We start from the raw sequence: 24,909 nt of genomic DNA, 5'->3' as shown, positions 1-24,909 counted from the left end.
AGGGATCGTGGGTAATGTAGTACTCATTTGTTTCGATCGAAAATGTGCCTTGTATGCGTGGTGTAAAACACGTTTCGCAAACAAATAACCATTATAGTACACTGTAGTTCGAAATTATAATATAGGCTTGTGTAGCACTTATAACAGTTGAAGTGGAAAAATAGGAACACCGCAATGTGCCGGGCGCGTGACTCTGTGTCACTCACATGACGTCATGCTAGCGCTAGCAAAACACTACGGAGGTAAACACAATAGAAGCTCGCGGTGCAACAGCCAATAAGACACTTATTTTTGGGTTTACTTAATCAAAATGCTGATTATTGTGCGGTGTATTTTGGGGATACGGCGAATAATGGACGTATTTTTATAGAGTAGCGAGCTGTCTTGCGTGAATTTTCCTACATCGAAGGAAGAGGCAAGCTGTAACAAGTAACAACCCTGTTATACACTCATTTTATTACTAAAACAATCATGTTTCATTTCTAATTCCAACTTCCTCTCCGTTTAGATGAACGCGCTGGTGGCTCTCTGTCATTTCTGTGAGCTCCATGGACCAAGGACACTGTTCTGCACCGAGGCTTTGCACCCCCCGTCCCCGTCGCCTTCCTCCCAGGCAGGCGTTACAGTGCCCGGGGACAGAGATGTTGACCGGGACGGTGAAGGACTCACCATGAGGGCCAACAGCTCGGCCACACAGAGGGGAGAAATGTGTGAGGTGAGTTCAGTCGGAGCGGAGGTTTAGCTCACTGAACATCTGATATAATTTTAACAAATTAAATCAATTTGATCTGCTCAACAGTAGTGGTGCTGCTTTAATGGTTGACGTCTATTTTGTCCTGTGCATCACTCCTCAGCACCGTTAAAGCTGGTTTTCAGACTTTGCAGGAAGGCCAGATGTAAACATAAACCCAAGTCACATTAAGAGGAATAATAAGTGTTTAAAAGGTTAAATTGAGCAGTGGATCATTTTTAAATCTCTGTTATTGCAGTACATAGGTTGCGGTATGCTTTTCGCTAAACAACGTAAGTTGTTCTATCGTGTGTCTCACAGTTTTCCTCTTTCCCTTTGCCTCATAGGGGTGTCGCTCCCTCCCTGCATCCCACCCAGGCTTCATGAGCATCGACGACGAGACGGGCATTCGTTTTGTGAGCCACCAGCATCCCAGAGAGCCGCAGCTGTTTAGCATCGTGCGCCAGGCTTGCGTACGCAGCCTCAGCTGTGAGGTAACTGGTGACGTATGTTTACTTGTATATGTGTGTGTGTGAGTCACACATCTCATGCGCCACTACATTGAACTTTCCCCTCTGGATGTCGTCATGCATATGTCCTCGCGCATTTTGTTTACAAGGTGTGCCCCGGGCGCGAAGGGCCAATTTTCTTTGGGGACGAGCAACACGGTTTTGTGTTCTCGCACACGTTCTTCATCAAGGATAGTCTCGCTAGAGGCTTCCAGCGCTGGTACAGCATCGTCATGGTAGCCATGGACCGGATTTACCTCATTAACTCCTGGCCTTTTCTGTTGCGCCACCTCCGACTGACCATACAGAGTCTGCAAAGCACCGCCCTGAAGGTTAGCCTGTGTTTGCTCCAGATTTTCATAAATACTTTTTTAACTTTTCAAATCTGTACAAGCTTTGTGCAGCAGTCTGTGCGAATTTTTATGACACTCAAAACTCGTGCCCCACCGGTTGCATTTTGACAAGGCAATTCATCGCATTTTGAACTCCAAAGACAATCAAATGACCTAACTTGTTATTTGTGCGACTCCATCAGGTATTTGACAACGAGCAAGGCGTATGTCCCCAGCGAGCGGTGAGGATGAACAGCGTGTTCTCGCCCGCCGTGTTCCCGCACCAGAGAAGCGGCAACGCAGCCCGCTCCCTGACGTCTCTCACGCAGCATCCCAATCTCTGGGCCAGCCTGCACTCCTCCTTCAGCTGGTCAGTCAGCCGTGCGCACACACAGTAGGGTGGCCATCGCTGCTGGCCTAAACAGGACAAGACGAGCAATGACCAAAATCCCCAAAGTGCGAACGAGTGATTAAGTGAAGTTACTCCTGAATATCCCACTTCTGTAAAGAGTGAATAAAATCATCTCTGGTAAAAGAGATGACCGCAGACGCTTCCAGAAAGTCTGTATTCAGTGACCATAAATTGTGCTTGTTAAACGGCCCAAAACATTTTTAAAAAGACGCGTCATGTCACAATTATTGTTATCTTGTGACCGAGCTGTGATTAATCGTGAAACTTGTGGTTTTCCTCCTTTGCAGGCTGCTGAAGGCCTGCGGTAGTCGACTGACGGAAAAGCTGCTGGAAGGAGCCCCCACCGAAGACACGCTAGTGCTGATTGAGCGGCAAACAGGTGCCTTAAGTCAATGAACCAAAATATTTTTGCAATCGTGATCCAGAGTATTTTTCGGAAATACGGCGGGGCAAAAAAAGTATTTAGTCAGCGACTGATTGTGCAAGTTCACACAATTAAAATGATGACAGAGCTCTGCATGAAACAATGGGCCAAAATACCAGCTACAGTGTGTGCAAATCTGGTGAAGACCAACAGGAAAGTGTTGAGTTGAACTTTTCTTTTTGACCAAATACTTATTTTCCACCAACATTTACAAATACATTCTTTAAAAATCCTACAATGTGATTACTATGACTTTTTTTTTTTTTTTACATTCCGCCTGTCATGGTCGACGAAGTGTAGCTATGATGAAAATGACATACCTCTGTCATCATTTTAAGTGGGAGAAGTTGCGCAATCGGCGGCTGACAATACTTTTTTGCCCCACTGTAATCTCGATGAGCATGCAAATGATTGCACGTTTTGGAAAATCGTTTGAACATTTATTCGACATCCTTCAGATCCAGTGTAAGGTCCATCTACTAATACGCATTTTGTCTCACTACAAAGCCAATTCAGCACTAGTAGAAAAATAAATTGTCGGCATGAATTTGACATGGGTTCGTTTTACTAGATCGACGCTATATAAACAAACTACACTACCCTGAATAAATGAAGTTTATTCAATCCAATTAAAACAAGTTGGACCTAAACCCAGTATTTTAGTTAAATTAACCATTTAAAATATCGCGTTAACCCAACCTAAGTACATTGAGATAAACCAATAACATTTCTTAATGCTTAAAGAAAAACATAATTTTTTTAAGTTCATTGAAAGAGCTGTTTTTGCACAATAGTGACACTTCTGACCTACTAGTACACAATTAAACCTTAGTAGGAAATTACTGTGATGCACTAACTACTAAGCCCAACTTGTAGGCACGTCTCGCACTAGTAGACTCCTAGTGGTCATTCTTAATCCAGTCTATTGGTGGGATATCAAATCGAACCCAAAAGGCTCGCCATAGCACAGTCAGCCTTTGTAAGCATTTACGGTAGAATGTCCCATCGGACTTAATAATGCATTCACGATCTTCATTTGATCTGCTTTTCCAAGAACAAGAGGAGGAATTGAGTTGCTGGGAAGGAGCCGAAGGAGGCGATCCCAAGCCACGGGGGCACCAATTAGACAGCGAAATGGGTCATGGCGATGAGTCGCCTGGTCCCAGGTTTAGGTCACTGAGGCATTTGAGACAGGTGAAGATGAATAAGAAACGGAAAGAAGTTGGTTTATGTTTGCATAGCACTGCCGCATGAGTCTTAGCCGTGAGCTTTTTTTTCTGAGTCACAGTCTGGCATGTCGTCCGCGCAGGTGCTCGGGGCTGCTGAGTTCCGGCAGGTGGCGTGGCATGTTCTCATGGGAAATCAGGTCATATGGAGAGGCGCGGACCCCGGGCTCATCCAGTCTGCTTTCACAGTACTCAAGGTACCCGAGTGCGACTGCTGAGCAATGACGTCACCGTGTACAGTGGAAGTTGATGCAATAATCAGATATCTCAGTAACGGGTGAATGTGAGGCTTCGATTGTAAAGCGATGGTGTAGTTAAAGCACTTTATAAAAAGCAGTTCATTTAGCATTTAAAGCAGAAGGTAAATGCAAAGTGCACATCCAAATTGTTTCTAATATCTTCATTTTGTTTCTATTCAAATAAATGTATCTTAAAATGATACCTTTTTATATGGTTATAAGTCAGCAGAGGTTCAAACCAAGTAAAGTCATTATTTTATTTCTGACCTTAGAAGTCAATCCAATCTTTTTCAGCCGATCGGGAGAAACCTAGTTTCAAAGATTTGTTTGTGGGGTCGATTAAAATCAGAAACTGGATTGGGGGGGGGGGGGGGGGCATTTTATTTTAAGGATTTATCACACAGTGCTATTATGCAGAGTTAAATTTATTTTTAAATGTAAACTGTGTTAGAATGTTACTAAAACATGTTTCACGAAGGTTGCATTTTCAGATTCCTATGTTGAAAACAGTTTTCCAATTGTGAAGGTTGTATGTAGTAAATATAAATGAGGTTGGTCATAACATTTTATTAAAGCTTACAACTAAACGCCCGCAGATAATGACTGGCAGATCATAAGACATCATTTGTTATGAAAGTCGTTTTCACTTCCTGCCTGTGGGTATATAAGATTATTATTATTGAATTACCGTTCCGCACCCTGCTGTGTTTCCTTGCCTCTACTTGTATCGCTGACGCGCTTCTTCCAAAGGCAAGCCAGAGCGCGCAGCTGTTATCAGCTCAACAGTGATTTTTCTTTGAAAGTAAAGCACGAGCAACAAGTTTGAGTGCACATGTAGCCCCCAAAGTGCACCTGTCCTTTTTCCCGTGTGATTAAACGTGGCCAAGACGATTACACTTCCAGTATGAGTCATGTGACTTTCCGGGTATCTTCATGACCTCTTATGAGTGTAGTTGGCTCATTGGGTGCTTCCGTTATGAGTAGACATTTACTAATTCACATTCCTGTGACATTTTCTTTCCGCTTGAATTATTTTTTTTTAAACTATAACGACTAGAAGAGGAGCTTTTAGAGCAACATTATATAGTCATGTATGAGCTGCCTTGTAAAGTGTCAATCAAAATTGAGCTTTATTTTTCTTTGCATTGGATCTGCTGAATGTATACTTCCTCAAATTTAAAAATAAAAAATGCTGTTTGTGTATGTATTCAATATATTTGATGTCTAGCTGAAAACTCATTCTCCACTACAGATATTGAATATCCATTTCAACTGGGCTGGTGATGAACGAGTTGAGATCCAAGTGCTAGCATGTTCAGTCCACACTCAGTAGAATGACTGTGACTCGATAGTAACGTGTTTTTTGTCTCTCCCGTCAGATGTTGCTCCCGGTAGGCTGTGTGCGTTCCGTTCCCTACAGCGCTCACTATGAAGAGGCCTACAAGTGCAACTTCCTGGGTCTGAGCCCAGATGTGGCCCTCCCAGCCCATGTCATCTCTTCAGGTAAAAACACAAGCACGGGTGGTACAGTTGTACACTTTCACAAGTGGGAGAACCAGTAAAAAAAAAAAAAAAAAATGTGTGTGTGTGTGGGGGGGGGGGGGGGGGGGGGTTGTTGAACAACTTTCCAGACCGCACTATCACAATTGAAGGAGATTAGGAAATGAAAACATTTTGCAGGATTTTTGAAGACTAGTTCTATCTCCGGAACCATAAGTCCTACCGGGGTGATACACGCATCCCCGGACTCAGCCCAACAAGCCCTAACGGGCCACGGAGGTGCCCGGCCGGCCCCATGACCCCTTTATTAGGGTTGGCCAATCCATAGCGGGCCCAAAGCCACTCGAGACCCGCATGGATCGATTGCCCTGACCGGGAGCTTTCCAACGGTCAGGGCTGTACGACCTACCGCCAAATTTCATGCCAAGGAACGCTCCAAATTCACAAATCGCACCTGTAGCAATCTGCACACATTAGTACATTTAATATTCAGCATTTGTGGTCAGTAAGATGTATTTTATTTAATGTTTTTGTCATGTTATTAGATATTATTATCACTCTATGTGCCCCCCCCCCTGAACTACTCCAAATGATGTACATGGCATAGTTGCATGTTGTTTTTTTTGCAGTTTCATGTAGTAATGATTGTTTCTATAATAGCAATGTGATTGTCCAACCCAGGTACTTAAATACACACCACTGCCACGAGTTTTAACAAAAAGTCTTCTGTGTGTTTTTGGTCCCTGTAGAATTTTCAGTACTGGTGGATGTCAGCTCAGATGTATGCTGTCAAAGCCCACCAACGGAAGACAATATCTGCTCGCTTTATCAGTTCACCATGAGCAGTGCCAACACACAGCCCGCGGACAGAGGTGGGCATACTGTGTTGTGACAATAATAGCTCGGGGTCAGGGGTCACGTGCGCAAACGGCTGCACCCAATGCTACGGCGACAGACCAACATTGAAATATTCTTCATCCCCATTTAGGGAATATATATTATTTTCTGTCTAGGATATGAAAAATGGTATGAATTTATTTATTTATAAAAAAAATTAAAATAAGGGAAAAAAATTCCTGTAATATAAATATGGTTAAAAAAAATTAATATAAATTGTTATGTAAAAAAAAAAAAAAAAAATTTTTTATCCGTGTCCTACTCAACATTAAGAAAAAATTGACATCCAACATTTTTAAGACTGCCATGTGTTCCACATCCAGGTCCCACTTTACTCAACAAACTGGAGGTGGCGCTGTCCAACGAAAACTTGTCTGTGGACGTGGTGTCGAACTGTCTGCTATGTTTGAAGGAAGAATGGATGAAGTGAGACGCCCCACAGTTGCTTTTGACTCTAACTTCACACGTGTCAGCCCTATAACGACGTGTTCTCGCTCCCCCTTTTCAGCAAGGTCAAAGTGCTCTTTAAATTCTCCAAAGTGGACGGGCGAGGCAGGGAGGACACCCAGAAAGTTCTGTCTCTGCTCGGCACCACGGGGCCTGGCGAGGAGGACAACGTGAGGCTGCTCAAGTTCTGGATGACGGGACTCAGCAAAACCTACAAGAGCCATCTGATGAGTGCCGTCCGGGGAGGGGAGAGGAGCCCCAGCCAGTAACAAAGACTGAAAGACTCAAAGAAGTATTGTGCTGGGGAAAGGAAAGGAAAGTGAAAGCAAGAATCCTTTCATGAGCTGAGGTTTTCACCATTTGCCTTTCTTTACTGGAATTGAATGAAGGGACTCCCTGGTTTTTCCCCTAAGTAATGAGAATTCTATTTGATTATTGTGCAACTGAGATGAGACGTGTGTATTTTTCTACTGAAATTGTACTAATACATCCATTTTAATTTATTACAAAAAACGCTTGTTTATTGCTTTGCTAATAAAATGATTGCATGGACTTCAATGACATCATTGCATCTATTTTCTATACAGTTTGTCTTCATTAGGGTTGCAGGTAAGATGGAGTATATCCCAGGTGAGTTTTTGGGGTGAGGGGCAGGTTACACGCATAACAAAAAAAAAACATTCCTCACATTATGGACAGTTAAGAGCGGGAGTCACATGTCAACATGTTGCCCCTCAAGGGCTCAGACGGTCACCCAACAGAGTGTTATTTATACATATACTGTATGTGTGTATATATATATATATATATATATTGTGAAATGTCAACACAAAAGTGTTTCATATTGATGTTTATCGGTTTCCTACAATGTTAATTATTGTAGGAAGTTATTACTATGATACGTGTCTACATAAATACATATGACTAATTATAATTAACTCATTCACTGCCATTGACAGCAAAACACGTCAAAATTTCATTTGAACTATTTTTATTAGTTTAGCATTTTTTTTTCAATTTTTGTTAACAAGAGTATGAAAACCTAGATTTTTTTTGTACATTTAGAACAGATATAAAATGTTCCACTCAGTTGTTCAGTCGTGGCGACTAACTTGCACCACCAATTCTGGGCCTGACCAGTACTGAAGATTGGGTTGCAGTGGTTGCTGATCTGTTGGGCTAAGATCATGCAGCCAACCTCTCGCCAGTGGAATTGTTCACGGCAGCACTCTCTTCAAATGTGATCTTTACAGATGTCATATCTGCTAAAAGTGAAATGATGAGGATATCAATCATTAACACATTCCAAACATATGTTAGCTTAATTGAAGACTGTAAACCAGGAGTCACCAACCTTTTTGAAACTGAGAGCTTATTGGCTCCCAGTTTGATACACGCTTATGAAATAACAGGTTTGCTCAAAATACTATTACTTTTATGCTATTAACTCATTCACTGCCATTGACGGCTATAGACGTCAAAAATTCATTCTCATTTTCATCCATAACTATTTCTAGTCAAACATTGTCCCACTTTTGTTAACAAAAATATAAAAAACCTAGAAATTTTTTTTTTGTATAAGAACGGATATAAAATTTGTGATTAATCGTGAGTTAACTAGTGAAGTCATGCGATTAAGTACAAAATAGTCTATCACTTTAAATGCATGCCTTCATGTTTCTGCCTGTATTACGTGCTTTCTGGCGGTTAGGTTAAAATAAAAAAGTGAACCTAAAAAAAAAATCTTCCAATCACAGGGCACATGGAGACATGCAATTTAAACGTGGCAGGCCACGAACCTTAGCTGTGAAGCGGAGTTGTCACCCACTATTCCATCATGCTGGCCAACTTGAATGACGTTGTTGTTTTTGTTCCACAATTGGTGCCCTCTTGTGGCAAAAAAAGAGACAAAGGGAGTAAAATGGAGGAGGAATGCTGCTCCCACGCACTTTTTTTTTTTAACCGCTTTTGAGCACACCACAAATCAAAAGTGATTTAAGCAGACGCTTTGTCTGGTTCTACTTGAATCCTGGAGGGAGAACATTGTTTGCATGTTAATAATGCTAACCTAAATGACCCCCAGCAGCCTTAATGAGCCACATCTTGGGACACTTGATCCACTGTATTTTTTTCTTGAAATAATGCTTTATTACATTTGCTGACACGAGCACATTTAGTCAATAAAAAATAAGTCAAAACATACGGCTGTTGAAATTACAAGCGAAGGGAGGGGTACCTGTGTAAATTGCAGGTCGCATGTAAACACCCGGTGAAAGTGAACAGACTCAAGAAAAGGGGAAAAAAAAAAAAGAGAATCTGTTTCTGGTTAACGAGCTCCATAAGCAGAGGCAAGGTGGCGATTTGCGCAAATATGCACGCGTGGATCCAACAGGATGAAGGGCCGGGATATTTCACACACGATTTCGATGCAGTCGGTGCAAAGGTCGCACTGTAACGATTCCTTCGGGAGACTTTTCGATGTTTCTTTTTTCCTTTGGAAGGCTCTCTTACTTTTACAGTTAAAATATTGTTGAGGGAAAACCTTGTTTTGTTATATGGCAATTTTTGGCACACAAGTCGGACAACTTTACATTACTATTGACATTATGAAATTCTACTAGTTAACATCCAGCGCTTCACTTGTAGTTTGTCATCTAGTGCAACGTTTTGCCTGAGTGGTAACATGTAGTGAACCTACTAGTTAGAGAGGACTAACTAACTAACTAAGTATACTTGTCAATTAAAATTTTCAATAGGGGTGGGAGGGAGAAGTCTGATGCTGCCCTATTGTAAATTTTAAGCTGGGAAACAACTTTACTGACACACAACTACCAGTAGATGGCAGTGATACACTATTTTAAATCAATGAACATCTCAGTTTGGGAGTCCACTAGCAGAAACGGTCATTAAAACTTGGTTCTACTGCTGATTCTAAAATAATGGAAAAAGGCAGATTTGAACTTTTCTCCTGGTGAAATGAAAGACTATCCTTTCATTTAGTAGTAACATTGCAGATTTTTAACACAGGAATTTGGGTTCAAATCCTGTTTAGAGTGAACAGTAAAGGGTCCCTAAGTAAGACCCTTGATGCCAAATGCTTATCCGTGATAAAAAGTGGCTGTGGTGGGTTGTGTCAGGAAGGATATGAGGATATGAGACAGTGTAAAAACGGTGCCAAACATATGCGAGTGACTCGCTGTGTGTGACACCTTTGGCAAAAGTTGCTTCTTCTTCTTGGAAAATGTGTTGTTGTTTTTTTGGCCACAGTTATACTGATAACGCGGAAACCCATGACATGCTAGCTTCAACTCATCTAACGGGGTAGTTTTTACCCCTTGTTGGTTAAAAAATCCTGACCCAACGTGTTAGGTCAAATCAGCGCCCAATGTGCTGGGTATAAATAACCCAGCATTAGCATGGTCCCTTTTGGACCCAGTGCTGGGTTATTTCTCTTTCGCTAACCCAACAGTTTTAAGTGTAAAATCTTGACCCAATGCAACCGGATCAAATCCTCAACCCAATGTACTGGGAGTAAATAACATAGGGCTCAGTCTGGGTTTGCTATTTCACCCAGTTTGGGTTACTCTTAACCCAATTATTTTAAATTTAAAATCTTCTCCCAACATGCTGGGTCAAATCTTCAACCCAGTGTACTGGGCATAAATAACACAGTATTGGCTATGTCCCTTTTGGACCTACCGGTAACTTTGGGTTAGCTATTTCATGCAATTTGGGTTATTTTAAACCTAACAGTTTAAAAGAGTAAAATATTAACCCAACGTGCTGGGTCAAATCCTCACCCCAAAGTTCTGGGTATAAATGCAGCATAATTGGTTATTTCACCCAATTTGGGTTACTTTTAACCCAATGATTTTAAGAGTGTAAGGTCATACTGTGAAGCGCAGAACGCCACTAGTTGTGGGAAAATGTCATTATTGATGAGGCGCAGTAATTCTATACTAGTGCTCCCTAGTTGTCCGACTAGTCCTCGAAATTGATTGACTAGCGAGGACTGAATACAATCCTACACGCCGCCGCTGCATTGAAAACACTCGAAAGCAGTCACATGATGGCTTGCAAGTTTGGGCTGTGTGTTGCAACAGATTCCTTCTGGATAAATAGCCCCGATTTTAATCCTTGTATCATGTGAGGATGATGAAGCAGGCGGACGTTGCGCGCACGCAGGCCCCGCTGGGGTAGAAAGTCTCAGAGGTGTCGGACTGGGGTTGGGGGGGTGGGGGGGTGGGGGTCCAAATGAAAACCATACGATCCAACAGCATGACTAAGCCTCACAGGAGGAGGAAGAGGAGGGAGGAGAATGGGGGGGGGGGTCAGGGGAAAGTGGGGAGCAGGGGGAGGGGGCCGGGTCAGTCAATAGTGAGGTAAAAAACGTGTGCGCGGTGGGAGGGGCGGCCACTTAAAGGGAGCAGACGAGCAGCCCCAGCGTAGCACTTTCACTTTGAGCTGTCTGACGGATGATACACAGCGGCAGGGTAGAGGAAGGCCACAGGCGCGCGGGGCTACTGCCTCATCCATTAACCACTTTCCGAACGGCTGCGGGGGGAGGATCCAAATTAGGCTGCTCGGGGAAGCTTCTAGGTCAGCGGAGGGAAGGGGGGCACGTGAAAGAGAGAAAGTGCAATTTCAACAAAAGCTCTGACAAGGCTGCAGTGGGGGAAATCCAAAGTGAGGGAGAAGGATGGCGTGAGAGGAGGATCCATGCTGGAAAGTACCAAAGCAAGGAATACTATATAGGGGATGTCGGCGGGAGCGGCGGCAGCGGCGGCAGCGCGGCGCTGAAGAGGAAGGAAGGAGCGAGCAGCACGCAGCAACGCACTCCGTGTCAAGGACCCCGCCACAAGGCACGGAGGAGGAAAGTTTGCCTTTCACTGACTGACACAGAAAGGCCCGTCCGCCGTCTGTCCGTGTGCGTGGTGGGGGGGCATGTGAGGGATTGCTGTCAACCAGAGAAATGGAGAAGTGTCCATTTTCGGAAAGATAAAAGGATGTCACTGCCAGGTGAGTACTTTTGCATGTTTGTGACTATGCAGTGTGTGCATAACTTACGGGGAAATAATGTACGAAAGTTTCGTGGTATATATATATATATATATATATATATATATATATATATATATATATATATATATATATATATATATATATATATATATATATATATATTAGGGTTGTCCAAGTTAAAGCGTGAACTCTGGAGATCAATTTAAATTCTTTGAATATATGAATATATTTATTTACTTCCTGTATTCCTATAACCTCTGCTCACGTGTGCAGCCAAACTTAAGACGAGTCACTGGTTCAAATGTGGACCAACACGGACAATTGGTACACTCTAAAAACAGTTGGGTCAAAAGGTAACCCAATTATGAATCAAAAATGGACCGATCCATTTCATGGGTCGATTTGACACAACTTTCTGAGTTGTTTGATACGAAATGACCCCAATTTTTTGACCCAAGTAAAGGATCTGACCAATATTTATCTATTTATTTATTGAGTTGTTTTACACTAAAAGACCCATTTCTTGACTCAAAGTTGGGTCAAATAGACCCAAGTAGAGTACCCATAGTTTGGTTATTTTTTTACCCAACTGTTTTGAGAGTGTAGTTTGACTTTCACTTGCTTGACGCTTGATGGAGAAATCTGCAATAATAATCATTCTGCAGTTATATTAACCCAATTGTGGTGGAAGGTGATTGTTTTCAGTTAGTTACAATAGTACAGATATTTTTACCCTTTATTTTAGAAAAGAGGCTAAAAAAAATTAAACCTGCAAAGGTGAAAATGTGATGTAAAAAAAGACAGATTTTATACATAATAAAAAACTTTAATTAAACAATCTGTTGTAACATCTGCAAAAATTATTTTATTTTAAACATCTTGATTGTCTGATTGAGATATTTTGGTGTTATTAAGTGGGGGGGAAACGGGGGCAGCTTTTACATGGAGGAGTGGGAACCAGGGAGCATCCCCATCTATGAACTAATATAAGAAGATTTTTTTGTTTAGTCAAATCTATTTTGAGACATAAGATGGTGATAGAGAGGGAGGATTTATTGTCAAAGATCATTTTTGACAGTTTAAAAAAAATATGACAAAGGAGTTGTTGTTTTTTAAATTGCATTTCAGAGTCTGTACTGTATTCCACTTCTCTTTAAAGACAGCATGAGAGTGCTTTTTGCCACCTCAAGTTATTCCGCTCAAAAAGGTGACAAACCACAAAAAGTTTCCAGACAGCGATCTTGAGTCTTTTTTTTTTTGTCACTTGTCCTCTTACAGTTTTGCTCTTGCTATCACTCTTGACTGTCCAATGTGATGGATGTGACTGGGAGGTGGTGAAGAACGTTAAGACAGCTATCGACGCAAACCCGACCGGATTTGTAAGTTTAAGGCACAATACAGCTATAACTTTTGTCATGTTTATTAATATGCAACATGTAAAAGCTCTACAAAGCCCAAATTATGCCAATTAATCAAATTCATGAAAACAACAAACCATGAGCAACCTCAAACCTATCTCTCTTTTTTTGGGGGGGTGGGGGGGGGCATTAGTACATTAGTGGTCTAAGACACAAGTCCAAACATTGATCATTCATGAAAAGTGCTAGCTAACAGTCATTTAAACTAACATGCAGATGCTCTAGCACCCTAGCTCAAGCACTACTTACTTTCTGAGTCTTTTACCAATTTGTGAATGTGGACCTCACTTTTCTGCGATGTTTTTGAGGAAGGTGAACCCTGGCTTTTATCCGCAACGGAGTTACTGTCATTATAGGTTGAGATTGCCTGAAAGAAAGAAAAAAAGAGTGGTCTAAATTCATCATATGTATCAATATTCATGAAAGGTGAAAATAACATTCACTTATTTCATGCTAAACTGAAGCTTTTTTTATCAATTTCATAACCTCACTTTTTGAGATGTAGAAGTTTGCATCTTGGAAATGAGAGTTGCGCTGATGAATTGAGAAAAGTGCTGAATGCAATAAATCACTGCCCCCTATATGTCAAAATTGGAACTAAACCTTGATTTATTTAGACCAATAATAATATAAAAGAATATAAAAGAAAAAAATGAGTTAGCCCATTGTAGTTTCTAGTAGCTCAAATTATTTTTGTAAAGTATAATAGTAAGCATTGCATCATACAAATGACACATTTTGTAAAGCCTTTTTAGGACTTAAAAAAACCCAAAATGCTCTATGACAGGAAAAAGCTTTGCGCATAACCGATCTTATGAAAAAAACGTATTCATTGTTTGGATGAACTACGCTAAATAAATGATGTCATCTCAACCAAGCAGCGCAATTGATCAGCTGCAACTTGTGATGTAACCACATGACAAAGCATTTCTGAAAATAACAACATTGTGCAGCTCCACCAAAGTGACTACAGCAGCTCGTGTCATCAAACGTTTCTCATCTCTGTTTTCCTCTCTTTTCAGCGGACCGTATTCCCCAAAGATTACTATGTGTTGCACCACTACACAAAAAGCATGTTGTGTGACACTGATCCGGTGAGTCGCATTTCGGATAAGCAGTTACCAGAAGTTGAATCAAATTGAGCACTTCCTGTGGAGATTTGTGGCATATTTTTTGCACACCAAACACTAACTTCTTGTTGTGGTGGTATTTTTCCACGCAGTGTTGTGTGTTCCCTGCTGCAATCGTGCTCCTCGAATCCTGGAATGTGCTTTTGAGAAACCTCTGGGATGAGCACCTAAATCACTCCTTGATCTTTGACCTAAAGCAGACACTGGATATAATCATCAGAAAGAATAAGAACACAGAGGTAGGATTGGTTTTATTCTTGCTTTGGTACAAAATTTGGGAGAAAGCCACCATGGAGAAGCTTTAAAGGAGAAATCAATGTAAAAAAAATGTTCTTTGCAATAATACTATGTGCCCACGCTGGTGTAAACACGCCATTCTGATTAATATTGCGTTTGTGTCCATCTCAGGAGGTAGACATTTTGCCACTTGCTAACGACCAATCACGGCTCACCCTTATGCACTGTGATGTCATTTTAAGTCGGTACAAGGCAAAATGGCTGCTCCCTGAGATGGATTAAAAACAAAGTGGATTCAAAGCAACAGTGTAAAAACTAACATGTGAATCTATTTATTTAATGTCAACTGCAGCATTTGAAATATGTTTCTCATTAGGACGAGAAGCTTTTTTCATTCGGTTAAGAAAGTAGTCCATTGCATGCTAGCATGGGAGACCCGAAAACTACATTTCGGTTTGCATTTCTGAGTGAAAATGTGGTTATATTTCCCCACTGAGATTTTATTATCAAAACATTGCTGCTTTACTTGCAAGTCGTCGCCCCCCATGCGTCTTGCGAGTGACATTTAAAACGTCGGAAGTCTTGTCGTCTGCCTAATGAGCTACCGCTCGCAGGTGAAGACTTTTGTCATGCTAACGAGAAAGTTTCTCATTCGAACGAGAAGACGAGAAAGTTTCTCGTTGGGATGAGAACGTTTCTCGTCCTAATGAAAAACATATTTCCCCAACCCGTGTCACTTTAGGGAATTCGTAGTAGAATCTCCAATAATTTACAAAATAATAATAATAATAATAATAATCACTGGCCAACTTGCACAGTGCTGCTTTTTGTATCTCTCGCCATAGGAACTACAAACTCCTGAACAAAGAGGCCACTTTTCTTGATTTTTCTCAAGCTGCTACACTTTCCTCTTTCCTCCGCTGTAGAGGCTGCGGGAGGAGATGGACCCGTCCCAGTTTTCCCCACTCTTCTCCTCTCCCGAGGAGCTCCTCAAGCTCACCTCGGATTTGTTCACCCGATGGCTGGAGGTGGGATGCTCGCCCTCCATGGAAATATGCGAGCCCCCCACTCTGCCACCCCTGGCTGAGAAGAAGGAGTATAGTCCGTCCAGGGTCCGAATCCTGACCACCCGGGCCATCAGCAGCAGAATGGAGGAAGCCGAGCTGGCCCGGTTGAGAGACGTTACCCAGCCTCCGTCCAGCCGCGGTCCCGCCTCCCTCTCCGTGCATCCCGCCTCTGCGTGGAGCCTCCTCCTGTTCAGACTCTACCGGTGGTTGTTTTCATAGGAACCTAAAAGGATCTTCTTCTTTTTTCGGACGATGCACACAAAATGCAAGACATTTTCTGGCACTGAATGTTTGTTTCCTTTCTATGTGTGTTGTGTTGTGATGCATTATGCTGGCATTACCATATGAAGTGACATGCGCAGGTTGCATTTTTTTTTTTAACTCCCAAAGTTTTTTCTTGTTGCTATGTTCACTGCCCCGACAGCGCAAAAGACGTGTAAACGAGTGGCGGAATGTGTATTTGGTACCTGGGCCTTCAGTGGAGATAATACCGCAACTATCACATCTCACATTATAGAAACCATTAATACTATATACACGATTGCAAGGTCAGCTCTGTTCAGAAAAAGTATTTATCTAATAAATAACAAAAAAAAACATGGCAAATGGAATAAAATATGCCATATTTACCAGAGATGCTGACTATCAAATGTATTATTGTGTACTAGTTGCTATACAGACATATTTTGCTAGTCGAAGTTGGCTGTAACAAGTTTTGCTACTACCAACCAAACGCTGAATTTGAAATTTGATTGGTGAAAGAAAAAGTGCCATTGGCTAATATAGTTCACGTTTCATAGACCAGCACTATTGATTCTGAAGGCCCTGGGCAAATTTTCTTGCAATGGCAACTTGTAGATGCTGAAATCTGATTGGACAAAAAAAAGAAAGAAAAAGAAATCAACATGCACATACAGTACATATACGTTATATGTTGGCAATAAATTAATATGGAAAAAAATGCTAGAATTTAGGTTGTAAATGAATGCTAGTGCTTCTAATAGTGTTTAGGCCAGCAGAGTCGGTCGGCCTTGCCGGCCATCAACGCTCTCCACTGGTGCGAACACACCTTACATAAATATAGTACAGTACTCGCCTTCCTATAGGTAGACATGCCGCCAAGCTCCAGCTAGCTAAGCTCTTTGTGCTAACAAGAGATACATGCTGACCAAGCCAATGCACGATAAGCCTTCACGTGTGTCTGATGTGGAATCTGTCACATTTGTTTACAATTACTGTTTTTGTAACTATAAGATATGACGTCCATAGACTTTTAATTTTGTATTAAAATGTGGATTAAAGCCATTTATATATATTTGTCAAGTGATTTTTCAGGACAAGGTATGAAGTACAGTGGAGCCTTTAAAAGTCAAACTACGGAGAGCTATTTGAGCGTTAGTGCGGCAGCTTGGTGTCCATCTTAAATCCATGTACTAATATGCTTTTTCACTTTTTGTGCTCACTACTAAGACAATTCGTTGGACTTGTATGACTTTATGCATAACAATAGAACTTTGCCATACTAATTGTGCAATTACCTGTTACTAGTGAGGTAAAACTACTATAGTTAGTATTTTGGTGGTACTAGTAGGTTACTATTGAGCAACACTAGCCTGGCTCTAGCTATGTTACTAGTGTTGTGAGCCAAATTTTTAGGTACAAGCGAGCTACATACACCGCCACTCGGTAGTTAACGAACTGCAATGCCCTGCATGTGAGCAAGGAGAGCCGCATTTTGAGTTAGTTACTGGGGATGAGAAACACTCAAACACACAAATCTAAAATGAGAACACTTGCCTCTTGTATATTTTTTTATGTTTTACAATGCAGTGCTATTTTAAAAATGCAACAAAAGTAATAAAGTAAATTTATATCCAAATATGGTAATGGAACAAATGAAACCAAGGTACCACTGTATTTTAGACTTCCATGATGGTTAGCTTTTGAGGCATATTTGTCCAGTAAATTTGACTGAACTATTTTTTCGATGTACCACTTTTGGGACATTGGACGTTCGGAGGCTCCACCGTCCTCCCTTTGTTCATTGTTCTGTCGATAAACAGGCCTACAGTAAAACTACTGAACCAGAATGTGGTTGGAGTTACAGTGGCCTGTATCAACGATTCATTCGGTTTGTTTGTTTAATCCCAAATTGAAAAGGGTTGTTAATGATTTGACATGCTCGCTTTCAGGACACAAAGTCCACATCTATCCATGCTGAAAAAAAGTCCTACCAAGACAGAAATAGTTTCACAGCTTTTTTTTTTTTTTGTGTAACTCTGGGAAAGAGAAATAAAACTGCCAAAAAATAATCACAACCAAGTGAGGAATGTGTTGTGGATGAGACTTTTTGTGTGTGTCAAGATTCACGTGAAAGGAACTTGCAGCTGCATTTTAAACGCTGGTACTTGCCCCTGCTTGTACACACCCACACGTGTAATGTGCACCCTTGTCCTGACAAGACCCCTCCTTGTTGTTTCGCAAGCCTTACAATGCACAGACATGTTGCCGTGGACACAGTGGGAGCTAACTTTTCATTGATTTGTTTTGCTTTTTTGCCAAGGACGACGGGTCAGACATATTACAACATCAGCGCTAAACACAATGAACTTGGAGCTGGGAAGCAAAATTTTTGAGGGATGAAGGGCACTTGGGATTGTCCAAAGTCTGGCCCAGGGCCATTTGTTTCCTTTATTGGCCTGTGCAATATTTAAAAAAAAAATGATGTGACTTTTTAGTTGCAATGTTACAAATTATGTCATTCATAAAAAGGTGCACCAGTCTACCTTATTTTTTTTATTTTTACTTGTAGCACTTGTAGGGGTGTGAAGCAGGAGTTTGTCAGCCCCAAAAAATATTCAAGAATAATTAGAACCAAACAATCAGTATATTTATTAGTTACACATGCACGAGAAGCTGAAAAAAAATATTTGCATGGGCTCAAATTTTAGGGGCAAAATGCCACTATTTAGGGTCAGTTTGGAGCCCTGTGGATAGGCTGAGCCGAGTTTTTTTTTTTTGTTACACCTCTAAAAAATCTATTAAAAAACGTGAATAAACCTCCATTAAGAGTTTTCACTAAAAACAGAATTAGGCTTCCACAAAAATAAAAAATAAAAATAAAATAAAATGCACAAGACTAGCTGCAGTACGTATGCCACCGGCCCACCACGTGTTAACATTATGAAAATTCCTTGCATAATTGTTTTCGGTCAAACAGAGTGTTATTTAACATTTGACGGCATTTGCCGGGACAAATATTAGCTGCTGGGCAGTCATCCGTGCGATTAGGGGCGAGCTGAGTTCCCGTAAATGAGTGGGAGTCAAGAAAGTGGGAGTGAAACGAGAAAGGAGGGGGGAAACCGCGAGGGAGTAACACACGTGACCGGAAGTGCGTCTTCTTCGTTTTCTTCTAGTTTGCCAACATGTCCGCCTCCAACGAAGACACGTTTGCTGAGGAAGCAGAAGGTATGGAGGAGCAGGAGCAGGACGAGGCCAACAGCGACGACGACGACGACGACGACGAGGGAGTCGATATGGGGGAAGGCGAAGGGGCGGACGGAGATGGCGACAAAAAAGTTTATGTGCCCGGAATCGAGCCGCTTAAACCGGGAGAGGAGCTGCAGATGGATCAGTCTGCGTACCGCATGTACCACGAGTGTCAAACAGGCGAGTGGAAAATAAAATAAAATGTACATATGATTAGTTATGGTCTAAACTCCACGAGAATGTTGTTATGTTATTTTTTGTGTGCACGTAAAAACGTGTAGATGTTCTTCTACACATACAACTACTCTCCAAAAGTTGGTGATATTCGTCCTTCAGGTGCACTTTACAGGTCTAAACTTTTGGATGCACATGCCCAATTGTTCATTGTCTCAGAGAAAAAGGAGATGTTTGATCTATTAATCGACCAATATGTTTCCAAGGATGCCTTTCAGTGACTCTTCCAGTTGCTTTGTTGCTCATAAGTTCAGTGGCCACTTTTGGTGTTGTCTTGAACAAATGATGTCAAAATGTAAGCCACTTCTAATTAACCCGGGATATTTAGTGATCAATTAATGGACAAATTATTCTGCCACTTATATGTCCTAAAAAGTCCACATTTCTCAACTCATTTAAAGAATTCTAGTCAATATTCAGCTCATTCAGGGCAACTGTTGTTGTTGAAATATATTTCACATTTTCTAAATTCACACGTTTTTCAGTGTTTCACGTTTGGCATGATACAAACCAACATTAAACTGTTCAGCTATTTTAGTAACAGCAACTATTTCGAATATAACCTACATTTCCACTTTTTTTCTGAATTCCACATTTTCACACACAAATTCTCAATCATTATCACCACCTGCATTTTTCAACTGAATTACATCATTCCAGCTGAAGCGCAAACATGACATTTGCTTTTCATTCCCCCATTTGATTAGCTATTTTTTCTTTCTATTAGCATAACAATTGTTAATATTTGAGCAATTATCATTAGAAATAGCATAGTACGCTAAGTGGGGATTCTTTAAATTCTCACATTCTACAATCAATTTGACGGCATTTCAGTGTCAGCTCTTCGGCATTCACACAATTTTTTTTACAAAAATGTAATTTTTTATTCAATATTTGCAGGCGCCCCATGTTTGAGCTTCGACGTCTTGGCAGACACCGATGGAGATGGCAGGAAAGAGTTCCCTCTGTCCATGTTGGTGTGTGCGGGCACACAGGCTGACACAGCCATGGCCAACAGGTTGGTGTTGCCTCGTGAACATAACAAAAATTAATGCGCATAAGCTAACTTAATCGGCCCTTTCTTCTCACTTTTACGCAATGTCTAAATAGTTGGCTGCTTGTGTGAGAATAACGCATGCATTTTTTTCTCTCCTTCTTTGTTTGGTGCTACTTGCCGTAAAAGTTTGAGAAAACTTGGTCTTAAATGAAAGAAGTACTATAAAATACTGTCATTGTCCAAATACTTCTATTTGTCAAGACTGTAGATGAATCTCAATTGATGCTGCTCTTCATATTTCATCTCTTAGCAATAACTTCACGGGCTCGTGTGCTTTATCTACCCGAGTTTAACGTTTACTTTTCACAGCAGACAAGCGCTGGCAAAGCAGCAAAAGCGCAGATGGAAACAATAACTAATTTTAATGGTGGCTTCTTTCCACAAGCTGTCCGAGTAAATCATGTCAGCGAGGGAGCTGCGGGACTCTCGTTTATTGTTCTTGCCATCCGGCTTTTGCTCTTCCCCGCTTAAAGATCCGGGAAAAAAATTAAACCAATGTTTTTGACTTTGCCTGCAGACTGCTAGTCATGCGCATGCACAATCTGCACGGAACAGCGAAAGAAAAGGAAGAAGAGGAGGAGGAAAGCAGCGATGAAGAAAGTGATGATGATGAGGAGGAGGAAGATGAAAGTAGAAAGCCGGAGCTGGAACTGGCCATGATGCCTCATTTTGGAGGCATTAACAGAGTTCGAGTATGTTGACTTTTTGATACAAACTTTAATGTTTCCTATGCCAGGAAGTTCTAATTGTGTGTTTTTTATTATTCGTTTTCAGGTGACCCGGCGTGGAGACCAGGCACTGGCCGCCGTGTGGTCCGAGAAGGGACAAGTGGAAATATTTGATCTGCGATCTCAGCTGGAGGCCGTCCACAGTTCCGCGGCCATGGCGACGTTCATGCAGCAGCAGAAGGAAGCCGCGGCGCTCTTCAGCTTCTCGGGTCACATGACTGAGGGCTTTGCCATTGACTGGTCGCCCGTGGTTCCTGGTAAGTGACGTTAGCAGAAATTAGCAGCTGTTTCTGAAAAAAAAAAGGGGGGGGCGCAAATAAGGTACCATAACGCCCTCGCATGTGGGCAAGGAGAGCCACAGTCAGCCATTTATTGAATGCGACAAACAGTCAAATTGCACAAAAACAACCTTTTTGAAACAACTTCTTGGGAACTGATAAATGCAAAGGGCTACCAGTTTCATACACACTGCTGAAATTACAAATTTGCTAAAACAACCTTAAATTATATGTCAATAAATAATTGTATTGATGTATGACACTGATCATATTCATGATTACGCAGTGTTGTCAACTGTGATTTAGCATTGTAGGAAACGGATATCAATAGGCAACATTTTTTTTTCTATAAATATTTGCCAATATTAATCACTTCACCAGTGAGCTCTTTTTAGAACAAGCCCACGGGCGACTCGCGTGGTCCACACACACGGGTGGGGGGAAAATAAATACAAATAAAATATGGTCGAATTCAGAGATCCTCGGTATGTGAGTCAATGCAGGCATGCTGCGCTTGCACTCGCAGGTCGTCTCGTGAGTGGCGACTGCAAGAAGAACATCCACGTGTGGGAGCCGCAGGAGGGCGGAGCCTCTTGGCGGGTCGACCAGCGGCCTTTCAGCTCTCACAGCAAGTCCGTCGAGGACCTGCAATGGTCGCCGACGGAAGCTACGGTACTTTTTTTTTCTTACCTGGGACACGAGTAGAAAACGACAAGCGTGCGTGCGGTGCAAAAAACAGCTTTCCATGCTGACTTGAGTTCATTCTTGTGGTCTATTCCAGGTTTTTGCGTCGTGCTCAGTGGATCGGTCCATTCGCGTTTGGGATATCAGAGCCCCGCCAAACTCCATGCTATCGGCCAATGAAGCCCACGGGTCAGACATCAACGTCATCAGCTGGAACCGAACCGAACCGTTCCTCCTTTCAGGGGGGGATGATGGGCTTCTCAAAGTCTGGGACCTGCGGCAGTTTAAGGTAACGGTTTAGTCATGATGTGTATTAGCGATCATGACAGACGGCTCTATTAGTAACCGTGAGTCACAATTATACAGTGAAGCGTTACCTAGGCAACCGTGTTGATCTTAAAAGTATGACGTCATCGGGTGACTGTGCTTGTGTGCTGTCATTGACGAAGTGTGTTAGTAGTAGGATTTTTTTTTTTTGCCTTCAATAATGACATTAAAAAACATTTTTATATTTCAGTAATAATTCATAGGTTTAGATATCAACATTGATTTTTGGAAAACTGGGTATTCTTCCAGTGATGTTCTCAGTTATGTTGAGAATCTATACGTTGTCGAACACATAAAAAAGTCAACTGTTTGGGAAGAAGAGAAAAACGTATAAAATTAAAAACCGGACAAAATGTATCCATAAAGAAAATCGTTATCCTTATACAATGTTTGGAGCTGTAGTGTAAAAGCAGCTGTTAATCTAGATCTGATCCAGATTGTGCATTTGGCAGTTTACATAACAACTCCCATTTGACACTAAAGGAAACGTTGCTGTGTGCAAGGTTAGAAGGCATGTTTAATCCTGTTTTGGTTCAAATTGCCAGCAATGTAATAAGGAGAATCCCATTTAACATGTAAATGTCTGAAATGATTTGATGGGTATATTTGCAAAAGTGTGAGAAGCTGTAAAATGAAACAAAGGTTAATCATAATAATGATTCATATATTTGGCAGAACTTAAATGTGTAAAATCGAATCTAATGTGGAGGCAAGTTTTAAATTTTTTTTTGTACATTTGGGTCTTAAAAGTTATGTGATTTGATCAGTTGGCAGCAATGTAAACAAAACACAATTTAACATTGATGTCAAAGTCTCTTTTACATGTTATTTATTTTGTTTGGAAAAGTAGGTATTTATTCATTCTAGATAGATAATTTATCCTTGGAGGGGAATTAAATTATGAGAATTTTGTAGTTATTATGATACTTCACTCTAAAAACAGTTGGGTAAAAAATAACGCAACTATGGGTCAAAAATGGACCGATTCTTTACTTGGGTTTAATTTGACTTTGGGTTAAGAAATTGGTCTATCTAAACTCTATATTGGTCAGATCCTTTACTTGGGTCAAAAAATGGGGTCATTTTGTATGAAATAACCCAGAAAGTTGTGTCAAAGTGACCCAGAAAGTAGATTAGTCAATTTTTTTATCCATATTTGGGTTACTTTTGACCCAACAGTTTTTAGTGTAGAAACCAGTTCTTTTAACCATCCAAACTCATCTTCTCGTTGGTGTTCCGTTCAGACCGGGCGGCCCGTGGCCAACTTCAAGCAGCACTGCGCTCCCATCACCTCGGTGGAGTGGAACCCGGTGGACTCGAGCGTCTTTGCCGCGTCCGGGGCGGACGACGTGGTCAGCCAGTGGGACCTGTCGGTGGAGTCGTGCGACGCGGGCGCCAGGATGGAGGCCATGAAAGACCTGCCCCCGCAGCTGCTCTTCCTGCATCAGGGCCAGTCTGAGATCAAGGAGGTCCACTGGCACCCGCAAATTCCCGGCGTCATGATCTCCACGGCGCTGTCGGGATTCAACGTGTTCAGGACCATATCTGTGTAATGCGTGTGGGCGTGGCCATGAGTGCGTGTTCGGCGACGCATGGCGAGTACATGCTTCACGCGTGAAATGCAAAATTTCCCGATGTACCTTGTAGACTTTTTCACACATCCGGGTGGCAAAAGGCTTCGCTTAGTAAGCAAACCCTTACATGAAACCATTGTCGGTTGGGCGTGCCTCGACCTGTGAGGGTAAATACTCTGATCCGTCGCCGTCCCGAGACGAGCACCCTCCTCGCTCGTCTTTCAGGGGAAAAAAATGATGAAGCCTGCTCAGATGACGTGAAACCTAACCAACATTTCAGTTGTGATTGATTTAATGACAAGAAGCGATAATCGGTCACTTTTCTGCCACCCAGAAGTATCCAAGCACCTGTTTACAAATATGAAATTCTCTAGATCAGGGGTGCCCAAGTCCGGTCCTCGAGAGCCCCTATCTAGCCCGTTTTCCTTTGTTTCTCTCCACCAACACACCTGATTCATGATCTGGATTATCAGGCTTCCGCATAGCTTGCTGATGAGGAGATTATTGGATTCGGCTGCATTAGAGGAAGACGTGGAAAACAGGCTGGCTATGGGACTGTCCAGGACCGGACTTGGGCACCTCTGCTCTCGATGGACTTCGTTTTTTTTGACAGATACAAGCAAATGTAGCTGCCATGTATCAGCTTTTCTACTAAACCTTTATGTATAATTTCGATGCTGTTTGTTTTAAGTACTATTGCTTGCTTAAAATAAAATATGAGAGGTGTCAAAATAAATCCATTACTTGACAGCTACTCGAGTAATTGTTTAGTCATTAAGTTAAAATTACCCTAATGATTGGATTTCAGCCTCTATGCGGTAATTATTCTGTCTGTAGTCCGTCATGAAAGCAGACTGATTATCTTGTGTTTAATCATAAGACATTTGCAAACATCTGCTTTTATTTTTGGAAAACGACCAAACCAACTGAATCTGTTTCGAAAAGTTT

The 24,909-nt window shown here is 41.6% G+C and overlaps 3 protein-coding genes across 4 annotated transcripts; all 3 read left to right on the top strand.

Annotated features, from left to right (window-relative positions):
• Nucleotides 1-199: 199 nt before the first annotated feature.
• flcn (folliculin) lies at nt 200-7,268 on the top strand. 2 transcript variants are annotated; one of them, XM_086079190.1, is made up of 12 exons: nt 200-429; nt 509-715; nt 1,078-1,224; nt 1,350-1,571; nt 1,775-1,941; nt 2,271-2,362; nt 3,462-3,601; nt 3,717-3,830; nt 5,252-5,375; nt 6,122-6,244; nt 6,593-6,695; nt 6,778-7,268. In XM_086079190.1, exons 2-12 carry the CDS (start codon nt 509-511, stop codon nt 6,983-6,985), a joined length of 1,647 nt encoding a protein of 548 aa, XP_085935316.1. In that variant the 5' UTR covers nt 200-429; the 3' UTR covers nt 6,986-7,268. The 2 variants fall into 2 exon arrangements, with proteins under 2 accessions (XP_085935316.1, XP_085935314.1); XM_086079188.1 differs by having other exon boundaries at nt 1,078-1,236.
• Nucleotides 7,269-11,148: 3,880 nt separating this feature from the next.
• Nucleotides 11,149-16,905, top strand: LOC147172819 (uncharacterized). The gene is made up of 5 exons (XM_086077352.1): nt 11,149-11,735; nt 13,017-13,117; nt 14,179-14,250; nt 14,379-14,525; nt 15,450-16,905. The coding sequence occupies exons 1-5, from the start codon at nt 11,192-11,194 to the stop codon at nt 15,807-15,809; spliced, it is 1,224 nt and encodes a 407-aa protein (XP_085933478.1). The 5' UTR covers nt 11,149-11,191; the 3' UTR covers nt 15,810-16,905.
• A 2,096-nt stretch (nt 16,906-19,001) lies between these two features.
• Nucleotides 19,002-24,715, top strand: grwd1 (glutamate-rich WD repeat containing 1). Its single transcript, XM_086079149.1, has 7 exons — nt 19,002-19,259; nt 20,214-20,331; nt 20,888-21,062; nt 21,145-21,355; nt 21,903-22,048; nt 22,158-22,349; nt 23,632-24,715. The coding sequence occupies exons 1-7, from the start codon at nt 19,016-19,018 to the stop codon at nt 23,938-23,940; spliced, it is 1,395 nt and encodes a 464-aa protein (XP_085935275.1). The 5' UTR covers nt 19,002-19,015; the 3' UTR covers nt 23,941-24,715.
• Nucleotides 24,716-24,909: the final 194 nt, after the last annotated feature.

Source organism: Leptonotus elevatus, chromosome 6 (genome assembly GCF_054856555.1).
Source record: "Leptonotus elevatus isolate MCC_2025b chromosome 6, RoL_Lele_1.0, whole genome shotgun sequence".
Classification (NCBI taxonomy): Eukaryota; Metazoa; Chordata; class Actinopteri; order Syngnathiformes; family Syngnathidae; genus Leptonotus; species Leptonotus elevatus.
The sequence above is the reverse complement of the archived record's forward strand: the minus strand, read 5'-3'. Positions and strand labels throughout refer to the sequence as shown.

Coding starts and splice junctions, on each gene's coding strand:
- flcn (XM_086079188.1), top strand. CDS start 509: ATGAACGCGCTGGTGGCTCTCTGTCATTTCTGTGAGCTCCATGGACCA. Junction 3,602..3,716: donor CACTGAGGCATTTGAGACAG/GTGAAGATGAAT, acceptor TCGTCCGCGCAG/GTGCTCGGGGCTGCTGAGTT. Junction 6,696..6,777: donor TTGAAGGAAGAATGGATGAA/GTGAGACGCCCC, acceptor CCCCCTTTTCAG/CAAGGTCAAAGTGCTCTTTA.
- LOC147172819 (XM_086077352.1), top strand. CDS start 11,192: ATGATACACAGCGGCAGGGTAGAGGAAGGCCACAGGCGCGCGGGGCTA. Junction 13,118..14,178: donor ACGCAAACCCGACCGGATTT/GTAAGTTTAAGG, acceptor CTCTCTTTTCAG/CGGACCGTATTCCCCAAAGA. Junction 14,526..15,449: donor GAAAGAATAAGAACACAGAG/GTAGGATTGGTT, acceptor CCTCCGCTGTAG/AGGCTGCGGGAGGAGATGGA.
- grwd1 (XM_086079149.1), top strand. CDS start 19,016: ATGTCCGCCTCCAACGAAGACACGTTTGCTGAGGAAGCAGAAGGTATG. Junction 21,356..21,902: donor CTGGTCGCCCGTGGTTCCTG/GTAAGTGACGTT, acceptor TTGCACTCGCAG/GTCGTCTCGTGAGTGGCGAC. Junction 22,049..22,157: donor GGTCGCCGACGGAAGCTACG/GTACTTTTTTTT, acceptor GGTCTATTCCAG/GTTTTTGCGTCGTGCTCAGT.